General features: G+C 52.2%; 1 protein-coding gene across 12 annotated transcripts in view; it reads right to left on the bottom strand.

The window, feature by feature from the left end:
- Positions 1-3,213: 3,213 nt before the first annotated feature.
- The window catches only part of CUNH19orf12 (chromosome unknown C19orf12 homolog), a 9,122-nt gene continuing 477 nt past the window's right edge, over positions 3,214-11,858 (bottom strand). The window contains exons 1-5 of one of the 12 annotated variants that reach the window (XM_035023543.1): positions 10,576-10,747; positions 10,400-10,469; positions 10,160-10,300; positions 7,473-7,642; positions 3,214-4,109 (exon numbers count right to left, since the gene is read on the bottom strand). In XM_035023543.1, coding sequence (XP_034879434.1) covers positions 3,844-4,109; positions 7,473-7,642; positions 10,160-10,215 — 492 coding nt within the window. In that variant the 5' untranslated portion in view covers positions 10,216-10,300; positions 10,400-10,469; positions 10,576-10,747 and the 3' untranslated portion in view covers positions 3,214-3,843. The other 11 variants (XM_035023545.1, XM_035023552.1, XM_035023553.1 and 8 more) reach the window with 11 other exon arrangements.

Genomic DNA, 11,858 nt, shown 5'->3' with positions numbered 1-11,858 from the left:
TGCGTGCGCGTGCTCCGTGTGTGCGTGCGCGTGCTCCGTGTGTGCGTTGTCTTCCTATGCCCCTACCGGTTACGGGTTTGAGCATTTTTGTTTATTTTTACCAATTAATTGTTAGGTAACAGATACTGCCTGGGTATTATCCTGGCATTTGCTCAATTGCAGATGAAAACGAGTAAAGTCCTTCCCTTAAAACTCACACAAATTAAAGAAACAGCCACCATCTCGATAGTTTAGAGAAACACTTTTCGGATCCCTCTGCTTGTCAGCATTTGGGGTACCCACAGCCTTCCAAGGCTGCAAGTCAGCAGGCCAGGCCCGAGCTTCACCTCCTGACCCACTGTTATCACAGTGGTCCAAGAAGCCATTTATCTCCTCCAACAAACAGAAAACACATCAGACGGTCCCCCTTCCCTGTGTGGTGTAGACGAATCCTGGCATTTCTTAATTGCCATATGTTGATTGTTCAGGATTGAGACACATTCTGGTTTATCTGTAAAAAAGGTTGCAGGAGACATGGCTGATGTTCTGTTCATGGCTTATTAAAACCTCAGGAAGATCCCAGTCCCTGTCCTCTGGGGAACTCATAAAAGGGCTTTCTGGTGGAGCCACATCCTGGCCTGGCAGGTGACCCAGGAAGGCAGGGAGGAAAAAGAGAGAGGATGTGCCTACTTGCCCACTAGATGGCACCTCTCAATAACTAATGGGGGGAGTATCGCTTCCTTCCAAACCTGGAGCCCCTGCCCTGACAAACCCCGCATTGCAACACACCCCAGTCGTGTTTACTTCCAAGCCAGACATCTGAAAAAAACAGAAAAATAAAAAAGTTCATTCTAGCTAAAAATACACCATCTGCCTGTGAAAAATCTTGCTTGGCGCTGTCATGTCAACACCCAAAGCAGGTTAATAACCGGCCCAGAACAGATGGTTTCTTTTTATAATTATTGGGTCTCCCCACCAACGCTTCCTCCTCAGCTTGCCCCCTTGCCCTGCTGGCAGCCCCCTGCTGTTTCCTGGCCACCCCGCTGCCACTGCCCAGCCAGCCACTGCCCTGCCAGCCACAGGGGGCCAGCCCACAGCTAGCCCTCTGCTCAGGTCAGGGCCCCCTCACCCTCTGCTGGGAATCAGCCACGGGGGTCCGGGGGGCTTTCAACACCACCGGGGAAGATGGCCACCAGGAGCAGACCCGGCCTTGTCACCCCCACTAGCAAAGAAAAACTAATCAACACAAGATGTCGGTAATCACCCATCAAATCAACAAAGGTTTAAGATGCTATCATCCTATTTCTTGGTGAGGATGCAGTGAGATGTGTACCCCCAAACACGGTTGCAGGGAGAGTGATATCGACACTTACTGTCTAGAGGGAATTCTGACTGAATATAAAACCTTAAAAAATATTGCATACATTTTAATCCAGCAATTTCACTTTGAGGTATCTATCCAAAATACTATCTGTCATAGTCTAAAATATGAACAGAATGTTAACACAAACTGTTCACTGGGGCAATGAAAACCACACCAGGGATAAGGCTAAGTATGATTACACATATTTACACATATATACACATATTTACAAGGAATTTTAAATTAAACACAAATGTTATTTAATGTTAATTGGTAAAAGCATCAAAGAGGTCTAAACAGTAAGAATGGAAATATTTTGGAAATGTGCATACATAGCATTAAAAAAGGTTTGCAAGAAATGTATCAAATGTATTAAGAGTGATTTTCTGGGTGGTAAAATTTGTAGCGATTTCATTATCCTTTGCTGGATTCTTCTAAGCTTTCATCCATAAACACTGACAAATAAAAGGAAGTGAATGGTTTTCAAAGACTATTTAAAAACTGACGTAAGGAATGCACAAGAAATTGGTACAGTGGCTGCCTCTGGGGAGGGGCCTGGGGCAGGAGTTCATGGTGGAGGAAGCCTTGCTTTTCCATTGTACTGTCTAGAGTCTTCTAAGTCTTTTAAGTACCAGGCTGGAATTATCTATTAAAAAATAAATAAATGAGGGGCGCCTGGATGGCTCAGTCGTTAAGCGTCTGCCTTCAGCTCAGGTCATGATCCCAGGGTCCTGGGATCGAGTCCCACATCGGGCTCCCTGCTCGGCGGGAAGCCTGCTTCTCCCTCTCCCCCTGCTTGTGTTCCTGCTCTCGCTATGTCTCTCTCTGTCAAATAAATAAATAAAAAATCTTTAAAAAAAAAAAAAAAATATATATATATATAAATGAAAATTTTTGCCAAGGAGACACAGAAATAAGAATCCTAAAATCACAGGAGCCGAGAGGAGAGCCTGAGGGAAAAGCCAGCAAAGTGCTTTCACCTCCTGGGGGAGACAGGACTTGAGGTCTGGCCTGCCCTCTCAGGCCCATCGCCTATCACAGTGACCCCAGAACCCAGCTAGTCCAGGCTGACTTCACTCAGCAAGGCCTGCTCCATCTGACCGGACACTGGTCAGGAGTTGGGTCAGGGTTTTTCCCAGGAATAAAGGCAGGCAGGCCAGGGGAGGGGCTTCAGTGGACATCAGGGCAGGACCTCTGAACTAGGATCCCATGTCCGTGAGTTCTCAAAGAAAGTGATTGGGGAGGTGGGGGAAGCCTCACCCATTCATTGCTTGTGTGTTGGGCCCAACTGTCCCAGACCCAGGGGACACGGGGTCCTAGTTCAGAGGTCCTGCCCTGATGTCCACTGAAGTCCCTGCCCTGGCCTAAATCAGCATGGGTTCTAATTCATCCTGAAGTTTTCCTTACACACACAGAGATGTCAGAATACCAACTCTCCTCCGCAGGAGTGCCTCCTTCCATACCCCCAGGGTGGCCTGTGCCGTTTCCCCGTTAGAGAGAGCCCCAAGCTGCTGCCTGGCCCAGGACCTGGGGGCCTGCGGAGGCTCGGGCAGTGTGCGCATACTGGAAGCACAGAGGAGCCAAAGCAGGAAAACCCGGGCAGTTAGGTCTCAGGCACTGGACTTGGGAGGCGTCTGTCATTCTTTAAAGCCACAAATCCAGAACGTTCCCTTGTGCTCTGCGTGTACGACCCTGGGTGTGAGAGATGCTTTTACATAAAATCTGTGAGAAAAGCCCTGTTCAGAAAACATTTACTGCAATTTGATGACACCTAGTCAAGTAACAGTTCTGAGAGCAAAGTGAATATGGTATTAGGGGAAATTCAGGGTGGACACATTGCTTAGATCCTACCACGTCAGAAAAAGCAATACTCTTGGCTGGAAGTATTTAATTTTAAAAGCAAAACTCAAGAAGTACCACAACTTGTCCAATGGGGAGAGGAAGCCCCTGGGAGGGTGAGAGCCCAGGTGTGCTACATAGAGAAGGGCTGGGGGCCTGGATGTTTGTGGCTTCGCTCAACAGGCGACTGACCCTGTGTGGGGCCACTCAGAGTCACTGGTCAGGGAAGGGGCACAGGAGGGAAAGGTGAATTCCAGCACAGGCCAGCTCTCAGGTCCTGAGACCCTGGGCCCCAGGGAAGGAACCAGTCCTGTAACGGGTGCTTCGGACAGGGCTCATCTTCACAGGCGAGGAGACGGAACACGAGGGCCTCCTGCTACGCTCCCATATGAGTGACAGTGGATTCAGGAAGCTGTCACCCATGTCTGGGGCAGGCAGGGTTTCGCTGTCTACCAGGCTCCCAGTGAAAGGGTTGTCACAAAACACAGCATCTTCATAAATAATTTCCAGAACATGATACAGCATAGTAGTAGCCTCTCCAGCAGATTTCACTCCATTTAAGGTAACACACTGATGATGTGCGGCTTCCCCAACTCCCCTGTCCCCTCCTGTGAGTCCCGAGAATCATCTAAATGAGACCCGCACTTCCCAGGAGGAGCGACCTAGTCATCATACTGAACTTCGGCCCGGAGCTCCTTGGTGACGTAGTTCACCAGCATGGCCAGCAGCTGCTGCTTCAGGGCCTCGCTGCCCATGACCAGCGTGGTCAGCTGCACGGCGTCCGTCCAGTCCACGTGCCTGAGGATGGCGGTGGCTTCATTAAAGAGCTTTTGCTGCTCAGCGGGCGGCAGCTCCATTATGATCTGAGGAATCGGCTTAAATTGTCCGCTTGTCATCCATGCACCTAGTAGACCCCCGACAGCCCCCCCTAGAAAATAAGGAAGGTTCAATTAGTTGGTTCAATCAGTGCTCTTGCTAAGAGCACATCGGCCCGCATGACGAGTGGCCACATTCACGCGCGGGCCAGAACAGGCTCGCCTTCATGCCCGCTCCACCCCACGGTGTGGGGGGCAAGGGTTTATGGGGTCTTCAATCCATTTGGCTCAGATAATTGACACCCCAAAGTGCCCTTCCCCAAGCTGTGCACTCACAGATGCAGCACGAAGCATCTCCCACCTCACAGCTCTGCTAACAATAATCTTCTCCAGGGCCTGCAGGTTTCCTGCTTCCCACAAAACTCTCTCATCGTAAAGGAGAGAGCTGAGAAGCAAGTGCTTTTTCAAGGAGAATCATCTCAGTGCTGGGGCTGAGTTTTCTCTATAATATGCTCTTTGCCCCTGAACTTTGGAAATTTCCAGGGAAATCCCATGGTTAAAGGACCCTGGGGACAGAGAAGGAGACCTTTACTCTGGAAGCAACTGTTTTTCATGCCAGCCCTCCAGAGTTGTATGATGCTAGCTATTCAATTATTTCTCTTCCTGTGACCCCAAAAGGGCATAACCATTATTTTTAAGTATAAATTTATGATCAAATCTAAGGTTCATGATGTTGGGACTAAAAGCCCTTATGTCAATGGAAAGTTCTGTCTGATCAGGTGGGATGCAGGTCTGCTACAGGAAGGTGCCTTGGGGCAGGGGTCTCAAACTCAGGTGCCTTCAGGGGCCAGGCAGGTAGCTGAGAGGAAGGAATAGGGCTGAGCGAGCCTGTAGGTGACGGAGAGCTGGGTCCCTGCCTAAGGGGCGGTGGCTACCCCTCGCCAGCCCATTGCTACCACACAGAATGCCAGATGGGTATCCTGAAAAAGTCCCATGATTTTTAAATATCGATGATCAGCTATTAATAGATGCAGCCCAGCTCAACACAGTGACTCTCTCTGAAAGAGCACAGCATGGAAAGGAGAGACACTAACTTCACAGTGGACAAACCTGGCAAATACCACCTTAACCAGGTGATCAAGGTGGACATTGCCAGGGAGGCCTGTGGATGTCACATGCCCCTGAAATGGAGCTATGAGACAGGCGTCCCACCTCCGTCAGCACTATGCTTTCCAAAGGTCGGTAACCCCGGGCTAAGCAGCAGAAAGCCCTCAGGCCGACCCAAACAGGGAGGCATTCTACAAATACCTGCCCAGTCCTCCTCAAAACTACCCAGGCCATGAAAGCAGCAGTCTGAGCAACTGTCACAGACCTGCGGAGACTAAGGAGACCTGAGAATTAAATGCACTGTGATATCTTGAGCTGCATTCTGGGACAGGAAAAGATCTTAATGCAAAAACTGGCAAAGTACAAATAAAGTCTGGAGATCCATTAATAGTGATGCATCAGTGTTGGTTTCTTACTTTTGCCAAGTGCACCATGGTAACACAAGATGGTAACGTTGGGGGAACGGAAGCTGGTGAGGGATATATGGGAGTTCTCTGCGCGGTCTTGCCAACTTGTCTGTAATTCTACTATTATTCCAAAATAAAAGGTTTCTCCGAGAGAATACAGCCCGGGCCAGAGAGAAGCCGGTTGTGGGCTGGACCCTGCCAACAGGCAGTAAAACCTGCAACCCTCTCAGGAAGCCAAATGTGGAGGCATCAGGAAGCACCCAGCTCCCCTGGGGCTGAGCCTCGGCCAGCATGGGGCCCTGGAGGCTGAACCCTGCCCCTGGACAGCCTTCCGCTCTGCTCCAAAAGAAGGGAGGATTCGGGGAGGGAAAACCAGTCATTTACAAGTTTTATTGAACTTTTCCCCGTGACACCCGTGAAGCGCTTAGAACCAACAAGAGTTGCACTCATCTGCACTAAACCTTTATGAGAACATCAATATTTGATTTAGAGCAGCACTTAATGCAAAAAGTCGCCAGGAATATCGACCAGCAAATTACTAACTCTTTGGAGAAGGGAAATTTCCTTGGTTTTCTGGGTAAAATGATGCTCCCGCCCACGACTAGGGGCTGCAAGTAGCGAATCCCCCGGGTTCTCCTGGCAGACATCCTGTTCTCTACCAGCTTTGACACCATCCGAATAAGATATATGCTCCCACCACGGCACCTGGGAACAGCCACATGATGAATGATCCCAGCAAGCCCTCCCCTGAGCACATCAGATGGGGGCGGGGGGCAAAGATACTGAATGTCACTGAGGAAGGAGGCAATGGCCATGTCTCCTCCCTCACTGGCTGCTTCTTGGATGGTGAGAAGCTGAAGTCCGGACTCACTAATTCACAGGCTGGAAAGGGAAATGTACGGGTGGAAAGTCTGGGGCCACCCACACTCTGATTTACTCCCCAGCGTGATCTCGGCGTCATGAAATGTCCCTGAATGCCAGCCCTGCCACAGAAGGGCAGAACAGGGCAGGAAGCCATGCTGGGGGGCCGGAGACAGAAGCCAGCCTGGCCAGACAGCAGTCACCTCTCCAGCCTGTACTCGTGGGAGGACTGCATGCCGTACCGTGAGCTCTCCCTCGTCCCCAGCACAGGCTGCCCGGCTCAGAGCAGGCATTCAGCGATGCGTCCGCTGAGCCCAACGCGGCAGTCCAGGCCTCTGCCACTCCCGTGCTGCAGGGTCCATCTGAGGCACCTCACGGGAGGCGTGATCCAGCCCCCCCTCAAGTCAGGCCCACACAGCAGCCTGCTCTCTGATGCTGCCCTGGCCCACGGTTCAGGCCACGCGAGAATCCTTCTTGCTCCTAAGCCCGAGGAAGCAACCCCATCCTAGCTCCAAGGAATGATGGGAAAATCAGCCAAACCTCCATTCATTGCCAGAAACTGGCTCTCAAGGAGAAGCAGGTAGGAAAAGCGGGGGGGCAGGGATGGGACCCCTCTAGGATATTTGTTGCTTTTTCTGCATTAGACTGTTGGCTGTCAGAATGGGGAGTCTCTCTGAATGAGCTCATGTAAAATGGCCAGACAGCATCTGCTCCTAGGAGGTGCTCAGCAAATACAGCTTCCTCCCTGGTTCCCTTCTGCAGGGACATGTAATGGGGACGGGGCAAGGAGCCCATCCAAGGGACCCAGGACACCCTGGTATCCTCAGACGCTAGGACACATCCCTGAGGGGAGAGGCGCCCTCCAGGGCTGCTGACACAGATGCCATTTGCAAGAATGCCCTGCATTTCTGAGACCTTCACACTCCGAAGCCTGTGTTTTCAACAGGATGAATTAGGGACACAAAGATCCAGTCACAGAAGCAACCTCAACTCAACGAACATCTCCCACACGACAGAGATTTCTATGAGGTCTCTGCGGTCTCAAAGGCCTTTTCAACAACAGCCCCAAGGCTGGCTGTCCCTGTGAAGCGCTTGACTTACCAACAGCTAGTCCGGGTGGGCCTCCGACCAGACCACCCATGAAGGCCACAGCCCCTGTGACCAGGGCGCCCTTCCCAGAGTGCTTGACGGCCGCCTTCATTTTCCTCTCCCCAGAGATGGAGCACAGCAGCTTCATGATGTCTTCCACCACGATGGGCATCTTGGCGAGCCTCAAAGGAAGCATTTCGAAGGGAGAGTGTTAATGAGCATCAGAGCATTTGCAGACAAATGTTACTCTTGCTAGAGTTTCAAGGATGAGTCGTCATGGAGAGCACAGGAGCTCTGCTGTAGCCAGAACAGGGAGCACCCAGCCGTGTGAGAGGTTCCTTGTCACAGACGAAGCCGGGTAGCATTTAGGTAATAAGCAAACAGAATCAGCAGAATGGATGAAGGGTCTCCCTCACCCTCTGCTTAACTTCTGATTTATGACAGATTACGGAGCAAGCCCAGCCACAAGCTGCAGTGGATCATCACAAGTGAGGCGAGCGTGCCCTCTCTTGCGTCAGCAGCCTTCCTGCTGTCTCAGGCATCCCCAGGGCACAGAGCCTGGCGGAGGGCAGAAAGCCCCAGCCTCCAGTTGTGTGACAGGGCAACGGAGCTCCTGCCAAGCCAGAGAAGGGGTAAGTACTGGACTCCGTGACCACGCCCGCCGGCCCTGGGACCCTGAGCAGCGCGTCAGATTCCTCACCAGTAAAAGGGCTATAAGCCACCTACAAGCTGGATTCTGGAAAGGTCTGAGTAGAATGGATGCAAAGTACCTGGTGTGAGTCTGGAACACTGCGGCCCTCAGACACGATGGCTCTAAATGAACATTCTGTTACTGAGACACACCACTGGCTTTTCTACAAGCCACCACGCCTAAAGCCCATCCAGTTCTGCATTGGGGATATTAAAGGCAGGGACAGGATGACCCTAAGGATGACCAGTAAGATGAAACAACCAGAGAATGAAATAAACCAAAGAATTCTAGGGGTTTGCATATGTTTGGAGAGACAGACAGATGGACTTTTGGAATAATGACCTTAGAACAATTCTCTGCGGTGAGGAAACTGTTTGCCACACTGGTGGGAAACTGGCAGGTAGGCAGGGCAAGGACAGGGTGGGTTCTGCCCCAGGGTCCGTGGGAATGGGGACCCACAACACTGACGGGCCACCTGGCAGGGCCCAGAAGTAAAATCAAAGTGGCCACGAGCTGGTGCTTCTCCTTCTGGCTTCACCTGGACCCAAGGCTCGAAGGGCACTTCCTTTCCATCACTCCCCTTTTTATGCAAGCAGTCCCTATAGGAACTTGACAAAGTTTGGGGCACACCCTGTTGCTCAATAACTCTTGGCTATATCTCTTTTTTGACCCAAGGTTAATCCAGAACCAGCCTCTCATGTAAAATCATCCTCCCAATCCTGGGAGAGAATTTTGAGCCCCTAGAATGAGTCTGTGGGTCTGCTGGATCACCACAGTCAGGGTTCAGAACTTCTCTGCCATCCCAGGAGAGGTAAGAAGTGTCCTGTGCTCTGGCCCCTACAATGTTCTGAGCTCAGCAATTCTCCATAAGCGCACAGAATCACTCCCGACCTTGTTATATGTTATGTGTGGGCTGAGATTCTGCATTTGGAACAAGCCTCCAGCTGGTCTCTAAGCCCACTTTGGACAGCAAGACTCTAAGAGAGCATGACCCAGACATCTGACATCGGCTACTTAATCCTCGAGTTCAGAAAGTGCAAACAAGCATCCCCAAATGTGTCCGTTTGACCAAGTGGGGTGTAGAGGCAATGGGGGGGCAGGCCCCACAGGGGTGCTCAAGGGACTGGAGAAGAAGTCAGGTGTGCCTGCCCCCGCTCTGGCTCCATGTGTCCTGGACCTGCCAATATACCTCCGAGCTTCCTGCCCCTTTGCTCACTACCGGCAACCCCTTGTAGATGGAGTCCATGCCGCCTCATCCACCGTGGATGAGAGCCCACGTGAGGGTCATGACTTGTCCACACACACAGGTCACAATAATAAAACAGCATTAGAACAGCACAGGAACTGTACATGGCAGAAGTCACTGAGAAACGAGGGGATGGAGGGTGTGACTTGATTCACAGCCACGGTCCTGTGAAGCTATGCAAACAAAATGAGTTTTATTTCAAAAACTAATTTATTTTAAATACTGATAACCAAAGGAATTACTATCATGGTAAAACCTAAGGTAAAACCTTAGCTCAAAAACCTAATATTCCTCCTGTAAAACATCTAATCATCGCATAGTTTCTATCTGGTTTATATCCAGCTTTCCATCTGTCAGTTATGCCGGGAAAAAGGGAGACGAAGCTCAGTCCTGGGAAGGCCCCTCTGGAGGCTGCAGTGAGCTTCCCATTTCCAGGCATGTGAAGACCCCAAGCATGGTCTGCAAGGCTGGCTTCCTGGCCGGGGAACTCTGCCCAGACACCACTCCTAAAAAGGGTTTCTGCAGGATTATGGACCCGCACTCTGGAAACACTTTCTGCACAGCAAGAAAATGCATGGAAAGGAGGCAGGAAACAGCCACTTCATACTAGAGTATCCATCAAAAACCTAGCTTCCCACCTGCTCTGAATGACTTCTTATAAACCCACAGGGGCTAATAAGGCATCATCGTGCAAGGGCTACTCCCAACCTCCACTCAGCCCAGACAGACCAGCACAAGGCAGGAGCCCAGGGCTCTGCCCACCTGGAGGGCCAGGAGGTGTCCCGGTGTGTGGGAGGGCAGGGGAGGACGTGGCCCATCACCGGCGGGGGTCAGCAGCTCCGCACCACAGGAAGAGGTAACACTGGGGCTGCCTCAATCCAAGACAAAGCTGGTTTAATTTCCCTGTGAGAATCATTTTAGATGTTAGAGCATCAATAGACTCTTGTGGAAGGTTTGTCACCCCATCTCCTGACTCCCTGCTAAAAAGCCCAGCCTCCTGACCTCTCTGGGCTTGCCAGATTGCGGAAGGAAGCCAGTCCTGTTCCTCTTCCCGCTCCAAGCTTCCCTTTGTCTGTAAGCAACAAGGAAGCCAGTAAGGAGGGAGGAGGGAGGAAGAATACTCTGATGGGGACAGACCTCAGAGGGTGGGAATGGGGCCTTCCCTCCCCACATCACACCTATTTCAGAATCAGATTTGTCCACAACACGGGCTCTGGTCACAGAAAGCCATCTGCCAGCCACAGGGAAGGCAAATACCCATTTGAAGGCCTGTTTTCCTGCAAGCACCGGGCTGGTCTGCTGATGACAGCAAGGTTCTGGGGAAGGTGGGAGAGGAGCCCATCCCTGAGACTGCAGCCCGGCTCTCTGAGGTGGACCAGATTGCGAGAGAGCAGGGAGAGGAAGGGTTCAAAGCTAGCAGACCTCCAGGCACCCTGTTTAAAAAAAAAAAAAATTAGAAAAGCGGAGCCTCCTAAGGAGTCAGAATGATCTTGCTCACCTGCCATCTTCAGCACTTTCTACTTCTCTGTTGGAATTTATAAAATTCCACTGTGTGGCCTGGCCCTAGTAAACCTTGTCTCTGTAGGCCCTGGTGCAAAGGTCACAGGTGGACCCCACCAGCACTGTCAGATTAGCCCACAGACTTTTAATGACTGAAGTGTTGCCAGTATTTGAAAACCAGATTTCACATACATCTGATTTCTGACTCTTCTTGAAAAATCCAAAGAGCAAGCCCCCTGGACCACCTTCCCGTAGCCACAGAGGCCAAAGCTAAGCACGTACTGCCTTCCCTCTGCCATAGACCCGGGCAGGGCGCCCTTACCTGACTCTGGGCCCAGACACAGGTCACTCTGCAACCTCTCAAAGTCTCCCTGCTTTCTCTTTCAAAGGCTAAAGAAGCTACCAGTCCCCACCAAAGGAACCGTCCCCTCCGAGATCCTTCGCATCCATTCCTGATCATCTCTAAACTTTCCCCGCAGGGCGAGGCCAGGGCTGCTGAGTCACCGGGTATCCTAGGACTCTGTCCTGCAAATATAACCCCTGCCGCCGCCCCCCCCCAACGCACCTGGGACACAGAGGAGGGTGACGCACACCCCCGGGTTACTGAGGACGGCCCATACACGTGCGTGACTGGGGCGGTCATACCCACACCTGGGTCACTGCAGGGCGCACCGCTGGGTGCCGGGGCCCTGAGTCCGGCTGCCCAGGTTCTGACCCCAGCTGGGCCGCTGTCGCTTACTTCTGGCGTGACGTCAGCCTCTCCGTGCCTCAGTGTCTTCCTGTGGCGAACGAATACCCCAGCGACGTGGGGCCGGCTCGCAGCCCGCAGGCCTCGCGCACCGCACCCCGGGCGCCCCACCTCCCCGCGGCCCCGGCGCGCCGAGCCCTTCACCCGCGGGCACGCGGCCCCCGCCCCGCGGAGACTCCGGCCCGCGCCCCTGCGGCCCCCGCGCCCCCCCGC

Source organism: Mirounga leonina, unplaced genomic scaffold (genome assembly GCF_011800145.1).
Source record: "Mirounga leonina isolate KUSES-001 unplaced genomic scaffold, KU_Mleo_1.0 Mir_177, whole genome shotgun sequence".
NCBI lineage: Eukaryota > Metazoa > Chordata > Mammalia > Carnivora > Phocidae > Mirounga > Mirounga leonina.
Note: the sequence above shows the minus strand (reverse complement) of the source record. Positions and strands in the feature narration are given on the sequence as shown.